Below are 21,255 nucleotides of genomic sequence, written 5' to 3'. Positions count from 1 at the left end.
TCAAACCATCGATCCTCTGGGAGGCTCTTAGGGCCTGAGACTGTGGTGAACTCAGCTCAAGGATGCCTGAGGCCCCGGGGAGGAATCATGTGAAAGGGGAGGATGTGTTCAGGGTGGGTCAAACATTTATAGAATGTTAGATCTGGTAAAGGCTGTTAGGGTCATTTAATCCGATCCTTTCATTTCATAAGTGAAGAAATTGCCCAGGGTTGCCCAGGGAGCCAATTCTGGAGTCCAGGCTGGGGGGGAGGGTGAGGCAGCAGGTTCTCAGGTGTGGGGAGGGTGCACTGACCTCGATACACAGACACGGTAGGAGCTGCGAATACTTCAGGGCCACTGCCTTCCCAGGCTGCTCCACATTCACCTGTTCCAAGGGGTCAGCTGAAATCCACTCATTCCAAAACACTGTGCTCAGTGCCTGAAATGGAGGTGCTGAGAGGCTTTTGTGTGTGCGCCCAGCCCCTGTCCTCCTTGGGCGCACCAAGCTCCACCTTATGTGCTGAGCGGACTGCACGTGTGGCAACCATCTCCCATATGTCTATGTGCTGAGCACCTCCCAAGAGTCTTCTGGGACCTCCTTTCTTGTGTGCTCTGGGCCAGCTAAGGTGAGCTAAGGTCCCTTCTGCCCTAGGTCCCCAATGCCTGGGCTAAGAGCTCTCCTCTGCACTGGGGTCCCTGCTGCCTAAGCTGAGAACCTCCCTCCTCTGCCCTAAGGCCCCCACGGCCTGAGATGAGAGCTCCCCTCTGCCTTGCAGCCGCAAATGTGGTCTGGACTCACCAGTACTGGGGGGCTGTAGTCTTCACAAGCAAACCACTTGAGACATAGCCGGATGTAGTAGGCCTGACTCCTAGGGATGTCTGCAAAGTGCACCTTGATGGTCTTCTGGGCATGGTCAACAGTGTATTTGAGTCTCCCAGCTGGCGGGGACAGAGGGGAAGGATGGAGAGCCACTCCTTCCAAAGAGGGGGGTGTCCTTACTATGCTCCTGGCGGGCCACAGAGTAAGCCTTATCCCAGGACCCTGAAAGGGATCCATCCTGGCCCAGTTCACAGCTGAACCCTCACGAGGGCACAAGGCTGGGAGAAGGATCCTGGCTTCTTTCATCATCTCCTAGTCCTGGTCCTGGTGGGATGTAGACAAGACGCTTCCCCTCTGTGAACCTCAGTTTACCCTTGTCTCACTCCCCTCCACCTCTTCCAAAAGCCCTTCCAGGAAGACAGTGGGCAGGAAGGGGCCTTGGAAATGGGCTGTGAGGGGGAGCCATGAAGCTGCCACACGCTCTCCTGTGCCAGCGGGGAGGGAGCCATGTTTTCAATCACCCAATGGCAGGGAGCAAAGTTTGTCCTTTCCCAAACAAGGGGTGGGAGTCATTTCTAAATCCTAGGGCTTAGAACTGGAGAGATCATCCAATTGAATGCTCTCATTGTACAGGGGAGGAAGCTGAGGCCAGGATGGCAGTGATTTGCCCAAGGTTACACAAGAAGTCAGTGAGAGAGGCATGATTTGAATTCAGACCCTCTGACAAGAGACCTGGTGATATTTCTACCACGGCCCTGGAAGCCAGAGATGTAGAAGCCCCCAAGAGCCGCTAGATGGGGAGAGGGGACCCTGCAGGGTGTACCCAGAGTCTATGCTACTGAAAGATTGCAATACCGCGCACAGGTGGGTAAAGGGAATACAGAGTTGGGACCATAGCTAGTCATATCACTCACCAAAGCAGGCTGGGATGTTTCTTCCCACATCAGCATCTGTACAGTCTGCAAAATACATGTGGGGGTTCTCAGCCTGACCAAGGGCCTCAGCACCATCCACTTCATCAGAGGTGGGGGCACGTCAGCACCAACAGGCAGAAGCCCATCAGACCCATATGCTGGCACGTCTGTCCTGCTTATGGCCTGACCTCTAACTTCTGACCCTGGACCCAGATTGACCCCTGGCCTCAGCCACCCCCACGTCTCTGGAGGCAGCGCTTTCCTCTCTGGGATAGCTCCAATCAGTAGGAAGCGTCCCTTGTACAGAGGTGAAACCTGCCTCAGCGTATGTTGTCTCCATCCACTGCTGCCGCCTGCGAGGGCCAAGCAGAGCCAGTCCCCACAGGCTCGAAGACAACTCCTCTGCGGGCTTCTCTTCCCCAGGCTAAGCAGCCCTGCGCCTTTCACAGCAAACTCACGTAGCATGATCTCTGTGCTCCCCAGCCTATCACAGTCCTTCTCAAGGAAGGACATCAGCGCCCCACACAAAGCGATTCCTGATTGTCCGGAAGCTGGTGAGGAGGCTGTGTGTGTGTGTGTGTGTGTGTGTGTGTGTGTGAGATGGGGGCAATCCATGAAGATTTCGTCTGGAGCCCAACACTCCCCCCTTTTCCCCTCCTGATAACTACCTTGCTCTGATTTCTGTGCTGGCTAAGGAAAGTGGATAACCTTCTCTGTAAGGTAAGGGCTCTTGACCCTTCTTGTACCCTGGCCCATATGAGCAGTCCGATGAAGCCTACACACCCCTTCTCAGAATTGTGGGGTTTAGTGCATGAGATTACCACAGAAACCAGTTACATTAAAATACAGTTCTCAATTTTTTTTAATAAAAGGCCCCAGATTAAGAACTCCTCCCCTAAAGCCAATGGCAGCCTGTGGAAGGGTCTTGGAGAGAGAGAAAGATGTCAAGTGAATGTCTGTTTAATCAAAACATTCTTTCCTACTGATTCTCATGATTCAATTGGATTGGATCGGGTCCTATGACAGAATCAACACCACTCTTGAACAAAGGGCCAACTTTCAAAATCTCATTACAAATTATTCCCCTTCACAAACTAGTCCAGTCAACTCACCCTTCTTACTGTGCCTAATATAAGATATTCCACCTCCATGTCTTTGCTATGGCTGTGCCTCATGCCTGGCATGCTGCCCATCCTCATCTCTGCCTCTAAGAAGTCCTCATTTCCTTTAGGGCTCAGCCCAAGGGCAGCCTTCCACATATGTTCCTGCTTTTCCCAACCGCTACTTTCCCAATACTTTGTATCCATTTTGTATTTCCTTTGATTTGTACACACATTCTTTCCCGAGAGAATGCAAGCTCATTGACGGCAGGGACTGCTTCCCTTTTGTTTTTATATTCTGAGTGCCTAGCACACAGTAGGCACTTAATAAATGCTCGTCGATTGATGGACTAAAACAAGACTTTTAAAGGACACCATCAGGGGCAGCTAGGTGGCACAGTGGATAGAGCACCGGCCCTGAAGTCAGGAGGACCTGAGTTCAAATACAGCCCCAGACCAAACACTTGACACTTACTAGCTGTGTGACCCTGGGCAAGTCACTTAACCCCAATTGCCTTAAAAATAAATAATTTTTTTAAAAAAAGAAAAGGGCACCATCATGCCATTTCAGCAAAGCGCTGGCTTCCAGTGGGGTCTCTCTCCTGTGAAGAGCACCTGGCAGAGCCTTACCTTCCACGCGGTACTCACGGCTGATCTGGACCTCACAGTAATAGGGGATGGTCTTCAGGGTGACGTAGAGGTGCTGAGCGACGCTCACCTCGAAGCAGTCAAAGTGGACCTGGAGCTGGGGCCAGATGTCAACAACATCACCAGGGACCTCCCTACAGGGACAGCACTAGCTTCCTACTCAGTACATGTGGGAAGGGGAGAGAGGGCAGCCTGGGGGGCTGGCCACTGCCTCACTCTGGAATCCCCCCGCTTTTAACACTGGGCTAAGCTTGGCTGGTGATGAGTCAAAGGAGAGGAAGAGGGCCCCGTCCTCAGGGAGCCCCCAGTCTAGCGGACACTCATCGATTGCCCAACGTCCAACACCAAGCTCAGCTCAAGCGCTGCCACCTATCGCAAGCCTCTTCTGCTGCCCTCAGGTTCTAGCTTCCTCCCCTGTGACCACTCCTTTGGAGCCAGGATCACGGATTGAGAGCTGGAAGGAACATGAGGCTGCCACACGTTCCTATAATTGGCGTTTCCTTTTCTCTGGATGTGTTACTTCTCCCCAGTGGCAGGGAAATCTCTGAGGGCTAGGGTTAGGGTTGTTGTTGTTGTTGTTGTTTTTTAATCTTTGTATCAGCTGGCACAGTGCCTGGTACACAGTAGGGACTTAATGCATGCTTCTTGATGTGACTTGGTTCTTGGTTTCTGTTCCCTGAAGAGACTGGGTGGAGAATGGGCCATGAGAAGACCAAGGGAGACCCAGAGCCGGGGATCTCAGGCAACAGTATGACAACTGCCTTAGCGTACGGGTGAGAAAGAAAGGGGAGAAGGCTTTCTGGGTGTGGGGAATTTCTAGGCACGACGGTGGAATAGGCCACCGTGGATGGGAGGCAGTGAGAGGCCCAAGGGCCCTGGGGAGCTCCTGCCCCTGACTTTGCCCATCTCTCTCCCTTTGTTCTCCCCCTCCTCAGACAGGCCCCATGCTCCAGCTCACCATTCTGCCCACCATCTTCCGGCTGGAGATTTTGGGAATCCTGGTGCTGTGACACCTTGTCTCCTGTGTGTCCAGGGACAGCAGGCAGATCTCCAGACCTCGAAGGCTTTCTAGGACCAAGAGGAAGTGAGCAGGGTGTCATGTGTGGTTCCTGGTGTCCATGGCAGGGAGCAAGGAGTCAGAGCCCCCCCTCCCTGCCACCATGGCCTCCAGGCTCCCTTGAACCCCAACCATGGGTCAAGAGAAGATGATTCTCAGGCCATGGATGTGATTGACCGGAAGACTGCATTGGAGGGGAAACATGGAGAAGGTCCAGGGTGCTGAGGAGAAGGGAAAGAAGAAGGTACAAGGAGGGAGCTTTCACCTGGAGCTCAGAGGAGCCCTGATAGCACAAGTTGAAAAGCCCAAGCCAAGAACCAGGAGGGCATTGTACACAGTGACAGCAACATCGTGCAATGATCAACTAGGATAGACTTGGCTCTTCTCAGCAATGCAATGATCCAAGACAATCCCAAAAGACTCATGATGGAAAATGCTATCCACGTCCAGAGAAAGAACTGTGGAGTCTGAAGGCAGATCGAAGTGTGCTATTTTCACCTTTTTTTGGTTTTTTTTTGTGTTTTTTCCCTTTTGTTCTGTTTCTTCTTTCACAACATGACTAATGTGGAAATACGTTTCCATGATTGCACATGTATAAACTATATCACATTGCTTGGTGTCTTAGGGAGGAGAGAGGGAAGGGAGGGAGGGAGAAAAATTTGGAGCTCAAAATTTTATAAAAATGAATATTGAAAACTATATTTACATGTATTTGGAAAAAATAAAATACTATTTACAAAAAATAATTAAAACAAGAAAAGAAAAAAAAAACCAAAGCCCAGATGGAAAGCAAGCTCAAAGTCTCCATCTAGGGATTCATTGGCCTCTGAATCCATCTTGGCCAGAAGATCATAAATCACACAATGGGCAGAAGTGGATTTTGGCTTACTAGCTGTGTGACCCTGGGCAAGTCACTTAACCCCAATTGCCTAAAAAAAAAAAAAGTAAATTTTGGGCCAGCCCAATCAAATTGTTCCTGAGCCCAAGACTTCGTTGTACCACTGAGGCAGGGGGATGCTGAAGGGCCTGACTAACTCTGCTGGTTCTTACCTTCCATGATAAGGCTAGCACTGACGCTCAGATGCAGAGCGCAAGCCCCTCTGTGGACACACTTCGTGGTTGTGGACAGTGTCAGGGACTCCAGGATGGATGGCGTCACAGATGGGAGTGGCTGCCGGCAGAAACTGTTAAAAATATTCCCTGTGGAAGAGAAGGAGCAGTTAATCCCTTTACTGCGCCTGTCCCTGGAGGCTTCCAGGGAGGACTCAATGCTCACAGCTGGTGAAGGTAAAGGGATGGTGAAGACTTCACCCGCTACCTGGAAAAGCAGCCACAGATCTCTATCATCAAAACGATTGGGTCAAAAAGAGAAAAGCCAATCAGTGGAACTGGTCACATAGACGGGACCAGTCACAGATACCTGGGACTCAAGGTGACAGAGGGCTTTGTCCACCCTTGATGACAGTCCAGGGGCAGCAAGCATAACTAGGCGAGGCTGGGTACAGACCCTTCTGGACAGGTCTGAAGGTCGAGAAAGTGGGTGGCACCCAGCCCAAGGGGCCTGAGTGTGAAAGGCCATGACTGAGCCGCCTAAAACTCAGGAGACCTGGATTTAAGTCCCAGTTATGCTCCTAAGTCTTCTTTCTGTGCTGGGCCTCAGTTTCCCTCTCTGTAAAACAAAGAGGTTGAATGAGATGATCTCTAAGGTCCTTGCTCATGCTGACATTCTATTACTCTGCTTCTACTTGCCTCATTTCAATGAGTTGTTTTTTAATGCGTTGTTTTCTTCTATTTGAGTTTTTGTGCCTCCTTTTCCATTTGGCCCATTTTTCTTTTTAAGGATTGTTTTCGGCAGTTAATTTTTGTCCTTCATTCTCTTACTCTGGAACAGTCACCCCGATTGGCTGGTTGTGGTTTTTTGTTAGGCTTTGCAGTTTAGCCCACCTCTCTCACTGTTCTAACAAAAGCTCCTTTCCTCCTGTGCTCAGTGAGGATGCATGGCAGCTGGTGGTGACATGGAGAATTCTCCCGTCAAGGACACTGCTACAAAATAGTCTAAGAAGGCCCTCTGAGGAACAAAGATGACAAAGACTCCCCTCACCGTCCTCACAGGAGACCCCCTCAGGCCCTTGTTCAGGGCCTCTTGGCTCAGTTTACAGACAGGTCTCATGAGTATGGTTGGTGTTACATAACTTTGGAGAAATCTGCACGTGGCAGAGAATCTTTCTTTTCACTGAGTGAGGGGCCCAATGGAATCATCTCACTTCCAGCTGGGGAGGACCGTAATAACTGTAAATCAGCTGCCAATTCTCCTCAGGTGTATTTCTGATCTACCTTGTGGCCTTGACCTACTTTCTATTCTGATGGCCACCGCCTCTTCTCACTTGGTCTATGGCAGGAGCTCCTCTCTGGTCTGCGGCAATGACCGAAGGCTTCACTGGGCCAAGAGGGTAGGGTAGGCTAAGGTCAAAGAACAGGAGGTGGAGGGTTCCTCAGGGGTACCTACAATGGCAGTGCCCCATCCCTTGCCAGTGATCCACTCAGGAGGGCCAATGACAGCCCAGGTGGGGCAGCCAGAACTGAGCCTGGGGAGGGATGAGATGAGGGTGGAAGGTAGGTCACTGGACACAAGGTACTGTTTTGGACAGGAAGTGCTTTCCTCCTTAAAGTTACTCTCCATCTGCTCAGTGTATAACTTTAAGAGCCCTCTCTATTTACATGTAGCTTCTTGATTTAGAATGTAAGCTCCTTGAGGGCGAGAACCTTTTTCCACTTTTCTTTCTATCCCCAGCACTGAGCACATTGCCTGGCACACATTAAGCATTCAATAAAGACTTGCTGACTGATTCGCTCTGAGGAGTCCTCTTCTGTCTCCTTCCAAGGATGTAGAGACCCCAGCTCGGTGCTCAGGACAATTCTCAGCCCAAGCCTTGGCCCACTACCCAGCCAACCCCTCAGCCCACCCCTCAGCCCTCTTCCCCTTCTACATCCATGACCATATTCAGCATTTCCAAATCAACACCATCAGCGTCACCCCACACTCTTGGCCCATGTCTCCAGCTCTACCTGGATGTCTGGCTAGCACCTCAAATTCCACGTGTCTAGAACAAAGCTTATTCTCCTTTTCCCCCACCCCCAACCTGCTGCTCTTTCTAGCTTCATTGTTCATACAGGGCAACAATCCACTCAGTCTCTTACATTCACAGAATCTCAAAAGTCATGGTTTGGTTGGAAAAGTGCAGGCTTTGGACCCAGGTTCAAATTCTGGCTCTGCCAAATGCTACTTGTGTAACCTTGGGCAAATCACTTCGTTTCCCCAGGCCTCAGTTTCCTCCACTCTAAAATGAGGGGAGCGAGGCCTCTAAGGTCCCTTCCTGTCCGCATCTTCCCCTCTTGTATAATTCTAATTGCTGGGGCATTTTTGTAACAATTGAGCTAACAGTCAAATCCCTTTTCCTTTTCTGAGTACTCAAAGAAAGCCGTCATGTCCCTCGGAGTCTTCTCTTCCCCAGAGTGAACACTCCCTGTATTTTTAGTCAGCTCTCGAAAGAGATCGTTCCCCTCTTAGGGCCAGGCTCCAGTTTTCAAGCCTTCCCCATGGGGCCCAGACCTGATAATGTCTGACCAGGCCCTTCCTTCAAAAAGTGTTGTATATGAGCACCAAGATCATATGACTTTGCAGCACCATTTTGTTTGGCTTCCTCATTATTAGCTTGGGACCCATTAGAGCCTCCAGACAGACCCCTTACCCATAAACTGTTGAGTGACCATTGTGTTGGGTGGCTATCTTGGACTCATGCGATGAATTTTTTTTAAAACTCAAATGCAGTACTTTCCATTTGTCTCTTTCAATTTCATCTTGGGCCATTTGTTCCATTGGTACAATAATAAAGAAGAATTACCATTTACATTGTGCTTTCCATGTGCCAAGCACTGTGCTAGGCACTTCCCAATTATCCTCTCATTTCATCCTCACAACAACCCTGAGAGGCGAGATTTGAACTGTCCTCTAAGTCCTACACTCTAACCGCTGTGCCATGTAGGCAAGGGAGATGTGTTAGATCCTATTACCCAAAGGGTTTGTTTTGTGTCTTCACTCTTCCAACACGCATTTATTAAGTGCCTAGTATGTGCTGTGGACACAAAGAAAAAATGAAATTTCTTTCCCACAAATTTGATAGGTATGTCATCCTTACCTTTCTCTGATTAGTGATTCCCAATGTTTTCAAGTTTGAAGACCTGAAAAGGCTTTGAGGATCCCACATGATAGTGGGGTTAGGGTGAAATTTCCTACTATTAGGATGGCACTATTAGAATCCGGTGGATAAGAAAGCACTGGGTATGGACCCTTTGCCGTAGTTCTGTGGCACTACCCTGCCCTTCCCAGAGGTCCAAGGCCCAAGCTGGGACCCTCTCCTCTAGGTCACTGATGGAAAGAAATGTCAATCAGTACAAGTGCCGTTCATGAGAGCATTACCTCCATGCCAAGGCTGAACCATTAGTGACCACTCTTTGGGTCAGACCATCAGACAAGTCTTACCCTCCCTAACTCTACTGTGACCCAGGTCACACCTCTCCATCTTTTCACCAAGAGAGCAAATGTTTCTTTGTCCCAAGCTTTGCTGCAATGTAGCCACACTATGTCAACAGAATTCCCCGAACTCTGAGTAGCATAACCTTAGTGAAAAAAAAAAAAAAGGAAATGGGGCAAGGCTAGGCTGCTGTAACCTGTTCTCAGGGAAGCTGGCCGAGCTTCTAGTAACCATCAGTTCCCTTTTTGAATATCCACAATCCATCTCTTTAGGGAAACAGTGTAGATGTTTGCCAGAACTTAACTCACACTCACTGGGTTTTAGTTCCGTCTTGGGGGAAATTGGAACATTGGTTTGCAGCAAGGGACACTCCATTTTTTGACTTCAGGCATTTTTCACTGCCTATCCCCATGCCTGGAAGGCTCTCCCTCCTCATCACCCTCTCTGGCTTCCCTAACTTCTTCCAGATCCCAGCTAAAATCCCACCTTCTCCAAGAAGCTTTTCCTAAACCACTCCAATTCTAGCACCTTCCCTCTGTTGACAGTCTCTCATTTACACCATCTGTAGTTTGTGTGTAAGTGGTTATTTGCATGATACTACCCCATGAGACCGGGAGCTCCTGGGGAGGGAGGGCTGCCTTTGCCTTTCTTTTTCTCCCCGGTGCTTAGCCTGGTACACAGTAGGTGCTTAATAAATGCTTACTGACTGGTATCTGTCTCATCTTCCATGAAGCTTGGATTATCTTTGAGTCTTTCCTCTCCCTCAATTCTCCCATTCCTTCGTTACTAAGGCACCCACCTTGGCACTATAGACTCACACCTGTCCCCTCCTCTCTGCTGACTTTTCTTGAGTCACCGAAAGTGATGAAAACACCATTTATTTCTCTTGACATTGCCCTGAGGAACACTGTCTAGCCTTCTAGTGTCCCTCACGTGATACCCCATTTCCTGTCCCCAAAACTTTGGCTAGGCTCTCCTCATGCCTAGAACACAGTCCTTGCTCAGCTTCATTTCTTTGAATATCGGGTGTCCTTCAAAGCTCAGCTCTATGTGAAGTGCCCTCCTATGTGAAATGTTTCCTGTTCCACCCCTCAGCTGCCAGGGGCTCCCACCTGATTCTTTGCGACTCAGGAAGCTGCATCTTCCTAAGAGGGTCCAGTGCTGGTGCTGTTCCTCAGCACCAAAGGCTCCATGGTTCTCCTCCTGCCCTCTCCCTTTGGTCACCCCCTCCCCTGGGGCCTGTACGTGTGTCTCCCTTCCAAAAGCCCTCAGACCTTTTCCTTCTGGATGTGAGCAGGACCCAGACATCCAAGTCTCTTTAAGTCTAGGCCTCAGGCAAAATGAGGAAGAAGGACAAGGCTGGCCGAGACAGGACAGATGGATATGAGGAACAGAGTCCATGACCTGCCAGAATTATTGCCTTGTTAAAGAGTTCCTCTGGGGAAGGAACATTACGCTCCCATAGTGCTTAGGGACCAAGAGAGAACGCCACTCCTTCCAACCACTTGGGCCCCATGTACCTTGTGTCTTAAAGGAGAAAGCCAAAGCAGAGGACCACTGAGATGCCCTCAATTCCAGCATTCTACGAATGGCATTGCTCCCCCCATCTCTGCTTGCTGAAGCCCTGCCCGTCCTTCAAAGTCCAGGATAGATAGTGCCTCTGACCCTTACAGGAGCAGGCCCTCAGCACCAGGCCACTGCAGGCTATGGTCCTGCAGCCAGAGCTAGAAAGGAAGGGCTTGCAGGCGGCAGACTGCCCAGGTTCCCAAGGTGGCAAGTGAAGGCTGGGCCGGGGAGTTGGGTGGAGCCTACCCCATCTGGATACTCACAGTTCACTTTGTTCTTGCAAGACACACCCTGAGGAAAAACAGAATGGAGAGGCAGCATTAAGGTGGGGTGGTAGACCATTGCCTTTGTTGGGGGGAGGGGAGACATAGCACATCGAGTCTTGCTTGGAGCCTTGAGGAAAATAAACCACTTGGCCTGGAACCCTTGGCTTAGAGTGGGTTATGGGCTGGGCTGGGCCTGGAAATTTTTCCCAAAGAGTTCCCCTCCCCGAAAATGTCTGTCAAGGTATAGCCTGTTACAAACTTCCTAGGCCTTTGGGATCAGGGCAAGGCTGTTTGTACCATGGAAAGATCGTTGAGAGGATTTCTTATTTAAAAAATTTTTAGTTATGGATTAGGTTAGAAATCTTAGGGACTACCGAGTCTGGGGCTGCAGCTTGTGACCTTCCCTTGGTGTATTACTTCTGAATATGAAGATTCTCTTTCCCCTTATTAAGAAAATAATAATAATACTAGGAAGGCACTCGTGTAATCTGGAGCACTATTTCCACAGTATCTGGTGGAATCACAGGCTCTCTAGAGATTGAAGAAATTACCTGGAGCTACAACTGGCCAGGAGTAGCTGGGGCTTTGCCTCAGGATGGAAAATTTAGAGGGTTCCAAATTTTAACACACATATTCCAGGATCTGAGTAAAAGGTAGGAAAGGAGCTCAGAAACTGATTTGTCTGTGGAATGGGGACAGGAAGTTCAGGTTCTGGAGCAGTTCTAGACTGTTTGTTACCTCCCTCCCTTTATCCCAAAGGGAATTCCCAACCCGCCCTGCCCCATCCCTCCCCAGGGATTCCCCTTTCTTTCCTCCTTTCACTGAGAGCCAGCCTCTCTGTGTGGGGACCTCCACCTCTCTCAAAGGTGAGCAGTAACTTTAGTGTTACACTCTTTCCTGAATACTGAGTGAAAAGGGGAGTCTCACTGAGGCAAGAGCATGGAGTCCTAAATCCTGCAGTGTTGGACGTGAGATTCTATCCCCTAAGCTCCGAGACTCTCTCCCTCTCCCTCTCCTTCTTCTTCTTCCTAACTCTGTGTCCCTCTCTCTGTCAGTCTCTTACTATGTCTCTGTCTCTCCTCTCTCTCTCACTCTCTCTCAATGAATTCTCATTTATATCTTTGATTTTTACATTCTCTATATTTTCTATTTCATCCCTTCCTTTACTCCTTCTCAGAGAGCTATGCCTTATAATAAAGAAGGAAAAAAAGGTTCTGCCAAACGAAGCAGTATATTGAAGTATCTGGTGTTTTGTATATATATACATATATACATATATGTATATGTGTATGTGTGTGTGTGTGTGTATAGTGATATGTACACATGCACACACATCCCTACACACACATTCATGGTCTCCCATCTTTGCAAAGAAATGGGGAATGATCTCCAATTGATCCTTTCTGGGTACATAGTTGTCTGCATGTTGAATCCCCCCATTAGAGTGGAAGCTTCTGGAGGGCAGGGGCTGTTTGGGGCTTTTCTTGGTATATCCAGTGGCTAGCACAATGCCTAGTATACAGCAGGTGCTTAATAAAAGGTTGTTGACTTCAGAGGCATCTTCTCACTTCTCTTCTTGAGCCAACCTTGGTCATTCCAATTTTGCAGAATTTAATTTGAATCATTTTCTACATCTTCCTTTTATTGACATTGTTGCAGTTGTGGTGCACGTTGTTTCCCCGGTCCTGCTTGCTTCACTTAGCATGTATTCATGTAAGTCCTTCCCTGCTTCTCTGTATTCTTCATCATTCCCAACAGCAGAGTAGAATTCCAGGACATTCAGCCACCCCCACTTGTAGCATTTCTCCAAAGACAAGGCACAGTCCTTTGTTCCAGCAAAAAGTGCTGCCGTGAATATTTTGGTATCTATGAAGACCTTTTTTTCAGGTCACAGATCTCCTTGGGGTATATGTCCAAGGGGTTTGTTTCCATTTCTTTCTGTATTATTTGCACATTCGGAGTCACAAAGTTGACTTGAGGGCACGTGTCCTGTTGCCTGCTCCACGGCCAAGCAGCTGTGCTGGGCACACAAAGTGCTGGTTGCAGCTCTCAGCTCCCTCAGTCCACCTAAGAGGTCCAGGAGCCAGAGAAGAAAGGCAAAGGTTCCAGCCCCAGAAGGGACAGGGCTTCATTTCCTCCAGGAGCTCGAGGAAACAGACTTCTCTTGTTTCTCTTGGTTCCCAGGCAACTTCCCTGTGTGTCCTTTCCCTCCTTCAGAAAAGAAGAAGTTGCTTCATTCTGGCAGTGAGCCCAGACCCAGCTCAGCTCTGTCCAACCTCCAGAGGGACTAGGTATTTTCCGATGTGTGCCGATTTCCCCGTCTTTGGGAATGATGTGACCTGATCCAGCCCACAGGGCAAAGATAGCTTAGCAGGGGAAAGGTTCCACTGTCTCTTGAAGAGGAAGTCTTGTCGTCCTCCCTTGACGAATAACCCAATTCTTGAAGGAATTATAGGTGGGAACTTTTGTCACAGTTACCCTCAAACATCTGTTAAGATCCCATAGTATAGCCTAGTACAAACATCCTAGACCCTTGGGATCAGTGCAAAACTGTTTGTACCATGGAAAAATTGTTGATAGCATTTTTTATTTTTTTAAGTTTCCATTACGATTTCATAACTATAGAGAGGAACTTCATTTCTAGGTATTATAAATCGTGGCACACCCTACTGCCCATCACATCATCCTGTCCTACACAACTCCAATTTCTCTCAGATTGTTCGGAAGTCGACTCTTCTCCCTTTCCCTTGTTCTTCAGAGTGGTCCACTGGAATAAGGAAAGGAAGATTCTTGGCTTGGTTCTTGTTTTCTCATCCAAAGATGATACTAATTTTCATGAGACAGTAGCCCAGTTCCAATGACATCTTTTAATTAATGAAGAAATGAATTGTGGCAGTGATGATAGAGACAGTTCAGTTTTGTATTCAAGTTACTTGTTCCGAGGATTTTACAAGCAGCAACACAACATGGTCATGGAATGTGCCATGATGTCAGTAAGAGAAAGCAAGCTCCAGATTGTATTTGTTTAAGGCTCCACTTTCCTTCAGTGCTCAGCTGATTAGCTTCCAGCATCACACAATAAAGTTGAACTATTCTTCCTGGAAAGAACAGCCTTGCTGAAGGAGGAACCCATTTATTGGGGAAAGTTTATATTTTAAAACAAGTGGTTGTAGCTTGGGTCTTGTTTAGACTTGAGAGCATAACTCCTCACAAAAGTGTTAATGAGCTTGTTTTATTGGGAAGTAGTAATCTACGTGGCATAATTCAGCAAAACCATTTTTAAGGAAGTGAACAGCAATAAACTGAACAATAAACGGTCATAATAACAAAATCTTTTCCATTGGAAATATGTTAGGATGAACAAAGGTGGTGCAGTAGGGTGGACATTCTCGGCACTGAGCCAGGTGTTGGCCTGGTTAGAATCCAGCTAAGCAGTTCCTGCCCATGGAGACCTTACATTCTGTAGAAAGAGGGGGACTTGAAGTCAGGAGGTGGGGTTTGGATCTGAGCTATGGGAGCAGAGGCTAGTGAGGCCATGTCACAGAGCCCCAGTTTTCTCATGTGAAAATGAGGATAATAATATACCAAATACATCACAGCGTGGCTGTGAGGAAAGCATCTTATCAATGTGGAAGCTCTATAGAAATATGAGTGGCTATTATTAGAAGGGGCTGGGGGTGGCGCTAAATGGTCAGGTCTCTGTGTGGAGGACAAATGACCCCATCCTCCTGAGGCAAGGCCAGCTTGTGCCATTTTCACAGGTGATTTGGAAGGCTGGGTACTCAGGACCACCCCAGCTCTTGAAGAAGCAGTCTTGGGGTTGCATTGAGTCCTTGGCTATTGTCCAAAGACACCAGTGTTTCAGTTGGCTGCCACCAAGCAGCCCAGCACTGCCCAGGGGCTGTGGGGAGAAGCACGAATATGCTCTTCCTGGTCTGAAACAAAGAAGGCTTTGAGCCTTCTCACCCAAGATGGGGTGCTGAGGATGACACAGGCCCAGTTTGGGGGTTCTTCAGCAAAGGGAACTAGAGAAGATGCAGAGAAGGGGGACAGAAATGAAAGAGAGCTCCTGGGAAGAGACTGAAAAAAAGCAGGCCTGGGACTGGACAGAGAGGAGAGTGGAATCTAGAATATAACAAATAGGGCACAGCGGGTCCAGACGGGCTTCATGACAATTCTGCATGACATATAATGCACAGATTGCTATTTGCATTTTACAGGTGAGGAAACTGAGGTTCTGAGGGGAAGTATCTTGCTTGTGATCACATACCTATGAAGAGTCAATATTATATAAAATCCTCAAAGGCAGGAATTGATTCCTTTTTTTATCTTCATATTCCCAGGCCTCATACCAGCCCTGACTCTGCTTGAGTGGTTGATTTTTTGAACGTAAGTGTGTCAGATTTTCCATTTATCCCCTATTCTATTCTACTAAAGCCCCACTGGCTTGGAAGCAATCCTGGTTCTCCAACGACAACTTTGGCCGCCATTGTCCTGGTGGTTGGAGGTTGGCCATGATGCCCTTTCAGAGCCATTCTCTCACTAGAATTTCACAACAGTCCTAGGAGGTAGGTGACAAAGGAGGGTTATCAGGCCCCTTTTACAAATGAGCAAACAGAGGCTCAGAGACACTAGTTGCACAGCTCATAGGGAGAGATGAGATTTGGACTCAGGGTTCTACTAAGTTCTTCTGCCGGCAGAGTGTACAAAGCTTGAATAGCATCAGGCATGGGCCTGGGGCAGCCTGGATGGCCTTTGTCCAAGGCCCTGCTCAGCTAAGTGTGAAGAGGCCACAGCAGGGGGGTATCTGGCCTTACTACTGAGTCACAGAGGGTCTGCGTGAGTGGAAGTTACCCACAGTGATCATGGAATCATCCAATCTGAACTCTAGAGTTAGAATGGATCTCAGAGGCCATTTGTCCATCCTTGCCCCATTTCACAGGTGAGGAAACTGAGGCCCACACAGAGAAGTGATTTGCCCAGGGTGATACAGTTAGTCAGCATAAGAAGCAGCATTTGAATCAGGTCCTCAAATCCCACAACCAATGCTCTTTTCACTGTGCCACAAATCACAGGCACGAAAGATACTGAGGAACCCCTACTCTGAACTTCCTTCTACAGTTGGGGCATGGCCATTCTCCCAGACACAGCTCTCCTAGCTTCGTGCCTCACTTTTACTAACCCTGCAATCCATTTAGCTGCCAATCTTCTTTCCATCAATCCAACGTCTCCCAGACACATGTCGGGGAGCCCCACCTAGTTTGAGCCCTCATCGTGACCTGGCTGCGCTACTCCAATGTCACCTCGTTGGTCTACCTGACTGTCCATATTCCAATTCATCCTCCGTGCAGCCGACAAAGTGATTTTCCTAAAGTGCAGGTTTGACTATACCACCCCACCCTCACTCAATAAACTTCAATGGCTCCCTACCACCTCTAGGACCCAATATAAAACCCTTTATTTGGCATTTAAAACTCATCACAACCTAGCCCTTCTGTACCCTTCCAGCCTCCTTACTTACTATACATACATACACATGTATGTGAACACACACAGAGAAGCACACATGTTGAGTCAGAGGGTCACAGGACCTAGACCCAAAAGGGACCTCATTTTTCAAGCAAGGAAATTGAGGCTGAGAGAGGTGAAGTTACTTGCTCAAGAGCACGAAGGTAGTAAGGAAGCAACCGAGTTCACCTCTCAAAACCTCAGCTGTGAAACAGGAGTGATGATCACACTTGTCTGCTGGTATGCATGTGGTCACAGTTCTGTCCCATTTTGTCTTCATTCATCGTCTTTGCAAACTGGGAGAAAAAGATGGAAGTCATCAAGAGATAAAGTTCAGCTCACTGTATGGAAAGCCTTTCTAGCTATGAGATGTCCACAAGTCGAATGGACTGACTCAATTGATGAGCATTTATTGAGTGCCTAGTGTGTGCCAGGCCCTGGACCAGTCTCTAGATCTATAAATACAAAGTTACAATGACCTAATTTAATTGTCCCATGTGATGGCTTCTTCTCAATCCTCATCCTCCTTGATCTCTCTCCTGCCTTTGGCCAGTCTCTCTTCCTGGAAGCGTGGGCCTCCTCTCTCCTGGTTCTCCTCCATCCTATCTAACCACTCCTTCTCAGTCTCTTTTTCTGGCTCCTCATTCATATCAAGCCCCCTAACTGTGGGTCTTCCCCAAGGTCCTGTCCTGAGCCCCATCTCTTCCCCCTCTGCACTTTCTCCTGGTTACCTCGTCAGCTCCCATGAGTATATTTCTCCGAAGATGATTTTCAGAACTAAATATTCGGTTCCAGTCTCTCCCCTGACCTTTGGTTCCAATATCACTAACTGCTTATCGGACATTTTGAGCTAGAGATCAGAGAGACGTCTCAACCTCAATGTCTAAAACAGAACTTACTGCCTTCCTCTCCAAACCTTTCCCTTTCCTGGCCTTTCCTATTTCTGTGGAAGCCATCGATCTCCTTCCAGCCTCTCTGGTGTCTGACTGCAGCAGCATCCCTGCTCTTCCCCCTCCCTTGCCTCACAGAGCCAATCAGATCTTACCATTTCTACCTCCACATCTCCTCTCCCACCTGACTCCTCCTCTCTGCTCACCCAGCCCCTACTTTAGGTCAGGACTTCACATTGTCTAGCCTGGATGATTGCAAAGCTCTCTTAATCGCCCCTTCTCCCTCAAGTCTCTGCTACTCCAGTCCATAGTCCCACAGCTTCCAAAGGGATTTTGAGTACCCTCATATAACATGTGGCACTTCAGCTCTGTCTTGAGGGAATGTATGCTGTAGATGTGAGGAGAGCGTGCGTTCCAGGCAGGGGAGACTGTCCATGCAAAGACCCAGAGAAGGAGAGTTGGAGCGTCATGTGTGAGCCACAGATCGAAGGTCAGTTAGCTTGGATTGAATAGTGATGAAAATAATGCCCAATGAGGCTGGGAAGATAGGGCTGGGCTGGGCAGGGCTTCAGAAGCCAACTAGATCCAAGTGTTTGTACTTTGATACAGAAGCAACAGGGGATGATCGCTGCAGTGTGTAGAGTAGGGGAGTAATGTGGTCAGATCAGTTAAAATTCCTTTGGAAATTGTGGAGGCTGGACTAAGGTGAAAGGGAGACTGAGTTAGCCTGAGTATCTGCACAGCTTTCATTATTGGGGAAGAGAATTAATAGATCCTCCCTTGCCTGTGGGAGGGGAAGAGTTGATGAGCAGCCCAATGAGGAAAGCCTTACGCAAATGGTCATGCTTCAAGCCCTAGAGATCCGAAGCAAGAGCAGATAAGGAGCTGAAATAAGCTGGGGACTGTGGGAGTCCGCCTCCCCAGGGTCCTCAAGAGAAGGCTCCTTGTCAGGGAAGGGATAGAGCACATTCCTGCCAGGGTAGGACCTGGGTCCCCTTCAGAGCAGGACTCCCTATATCTCCACAGGCCCCATCCATCAGACTGAGGGCAGGGACTGAGGATCCTCTTCTCTCCTCCACGCTCACTAGTGTTGAATCGGACAAACCTGCAGTTGGTAGCTCTGGGGCTTTGCATTGAGGGTGGGTACACTCCTTCCCAGATTCTTCCCTCACCTCTGGTCTTCCCCAGGGGAAATAGAAGGCCCCGGCAGGCCAGGCTTCCCAAAGCTGGTTCATCCCCAGGCAGCTCTCTGGTGAGGGAGGGCAGTGGTGGGGCCTGAGCAAACCAAGACCTCTTCTTGGATCCACCCTCTGGCTTCCTCCCCACCCCATGCTTCCTAAATCCTTAGAGCAAGAGCTCTTAGTCTTTTTGTGTGATAAAATGAAAGACAGAAGATTACAAAGGAAAGTGATTATGTTAAAATATAATTATATTGAAACAGTTATCAAAATATCTTTTAAAAGTTAACATACTCCAGGATGATAATCCCTTTCTTGGGGTCTCCACCTTAGTCAGATTCCCTATGGACAATGATGGAAAGCAAGTCACTTGAGCCAGAGACCCTTGAGATTCTGAGTTATTCCTTCCTCCTCCAATGCCTTCCAAGGTCACAAAGTGAGGCAGAGACAAAGGTAAAGCTAGAGAGAAGGAGAGACAGAGAGAGGCAAAGACAGGGAAAGAGAAGCAAAGGCAGAGGCAGAGACAGAGGCAGAGACAGACACAGAGACAAAGGTAGACACAGGGGCAGAGAGAGGTTGACAACCCCCAGGGCTCAGGCCTGGGCTTCACCTCCCCCTCTAGTTCAGCTATATTTGCATTGGCAGGAAGAAGGGAATAGGTCTGCCCTTTATTTGGGGAGAACAGGGATGCACCCCTACCACCACCATCATCTCCTTCCAGAGGCTAGGCTTGGCCAAAGGGATTTGCATACAGAAATCTGTAGGCTCGGGAGGAGGGAGTGAGCACCGAGGCCAGGACCTTGGCCAATACTTGCTGTCAGCTGAAGCATGGCCTAGGACTAGGTAACGTCGGGTCCCTGCCTCAGTAGGCATCTGCTCCTCAGGAGAGAGAGATGGCTACTTGACAGCTCCACAGAGATGGGATTTAGGATCCTGGATGGAGAATGGAAAGGACTCCAGAGGCCATCTGGTCCAATGCCAACATTTTACGGGGGAGGAAACTGAGGCACATTCTTACAAGTCAGGCTCATTGCTGCCTCTGCTCCTTGGTTGACGAGCCTCCCCACTACAATGCTTTTACCTAGACAGATACCATCATGCAGTAAGTATCTCTTTCAGGAAGCTTCCCCTGTCTGCTCCAGCTCTGAGGGTCTCCTCTACCAGGGCAGGTTCATGCTTGCCTCCCATTCTGCAGAGCCTAGAACTGGCTGGAGCACCTGGCCCACCCATCGCAGCTCGCCCAAGGCTGGTAGGAAGTAAGTCCCAGAAGGGGTTAAGTGAGTCACTCCCAGGAAAGCTGTTAGAACTCTCAAGGGGTGGTTGACAGTCTTGTGGTAACTGGGGAATCCCACCTGGTTCCCCTGCTTCCTCTTCCTGTGCCTTCCCATCCTCTGGCCCCTGGCCCCAGCCTGGACACAGCCCAGCATGTTGCTAAAAAGAGATGTTATGAAAATGAAATTTCACAACTTGAAGCTTGGGGGTGAGGTATTAAAACTTCCCGGTTCTTGAAATACTTGTTAGTGGCTTGTAACACCTCCCCCCTTCCCCACAAATATGTGTCTTCATTGGGGGGGGGCGGGCAAAGCTAGCTGAGAAGGGCCAGAACCCAAGTCTCATCCTGGTCACATTCAGGATGGAGCAGCTCTCTCTAAAAGAAGCCCCCTTTTCCAGTGCCAGCTGGGGCCCCCTCACTAGAGGCTCAGGATCCTAACTTCCCTCTTCCCATAAACATACCCCTGCTACCCAATCAAAAAGTCCCTTCCTGCTCACAAGCAGCTGAAAAACCCTCAAGGGGTGGGGGGACTGTGGCTTGTAAAGGTCAAAGAGTTCCCCTATAGGAAAGACGTTCTCAGGGAGGCGAAGAAAATGTTAAGGGAGGGCAGGCGGCCCACCTTCCAGCCTACTCACTACCGCATTAGTACTCTGGTCCCAGGACTGGAAGTGACCCCCATCTTGTGAGCCCCAAAGTTGAGCGGAGCCGGAGATAAGAGTCTGGCCTTGGTCAGTGGCCTGAGTCTGTTCAGATGTGCTGTTGCCCACATTTCCCCTGCCCTGGGTACTGACCGTGGGGTGTACCCAATACAAGCCAGGCATAGCAGCCACCAAAGATGATGGAGGGAGGGAGGGAAGGAGGAGGGAACCAAGGGGGCCTGGGCCCCAAATGGGGGCATCTCATGGTGGGAGAAGGGCTGCAAACCAGTCTGATGCCAATAAGTGGCAGGGGTGGGGTGGAGAATCTAGGAAAAGGGGAGTGGCAAGACAATGAAGCTTGAGCACAGGGAAAGCTTTTTGGAGCTTAGCAGGCCAGGCTTAGAAGGGGCCAGGAAAAGGCTAAGGGGAAATGTCTGGGATCACGCCCTAAAGGTGAGATGCCCAAGCCCCTCCATGGTTCAGCCCACGGAGGCACAGTTTATTGCAGTGCAGCTAAAGGAGCCCATTAGCATTCCCTGTGAAGATGCTTCCCCACCAAAATCATCATCATCATCATCATCATCACAACCAAACAATAGCAGGAATAAGGGGAAATCCCCCAGCTGTCCTCATAGCCTCACTTAACCTTGGTTGACCCTTCTTTGCGAATCTTGCTAGAAAACTGCCTGGCCCCATCCTGTCCACTGATTCCTTGTTTGTGGCTACGTGGGGTTATTAGGATGGCTGGGAGTCAGAGACAAGACCTTCATACCCCAGCCTGGGATGCCAGAGGAGGTAACCAAACTGGGATGAGGTGGAGCTGCCTGGGTACTAGCTGGCCTGGACTTTACAAGGACCTGAGCAAAGTGAGGCAAAGCCCAAGCTC

The 21,255-nt window shown here is 49.1% G+C and overlaps 1 protein-coding gene across 19 annotated transcripts in view; it reads right to left on the bottom strand.

Annotated features, from left to right (window-relative positions):
• The window catches only part of IL17REL (interleukin 17 receptor E like), a 57,186-nt gene that overhangs the window by 31,538 nt on the left and 4,393 nt on the right, over positions 1 to 21,255 (bottom strand). For 12 of the 19 annotated variants that reach the window (XM_078148035.1, XM_078148014.1, XM_078148016.1 and 9 more), the window contains exons 2-8: positions 10,880 to 10,907; positions 5,569 to 5,718; positions 4,420 to 4,529; positions 3,444 to 3,558; positions 1,714 to 1,758; positions 779 to 954; positions 293 to 418 (exon numbers count right to left, since the gene is read on the bottom strand). In XM_078148035.1, coding sequence (XP_078004161.1) covers positions 293 to 418; positions 779 to 954; positions 1,714 to 1,758; positions 3,444 to 3,558; positions 4,420 to 4,529; positions 5,569 to 5,718; positions 10,880 to 10,907 — 750 coding nt within the window. The other 7 variants (XM_078148013.1, XM_020982923.2, XM_078148050.1 and 4 more) reach the window with 7 other exon arrangements.

The sequence above is a fragment of the Phascolarctos cinereus genome, unplaced genomic scaffold (genome assembly GCF_003287225.1).
Source record: "Phascolarctos cinereus isolate Bilbo 61053 unplaced genomic scaffold, phaCin_HiC Scaffold_1;HRSCAF=81, whole genome shotgun sequence".
Classification (NCBI taxonomy): Eukaryota; Metazoa; Chordata; class Mammalia; order Diprotodontia; family Phascolarctidae; genus Phascolarctos; species Phascolarctos cinereus.
This window is presented reverse-complemented; position numbering and strand designations above follow the sequence as displayed.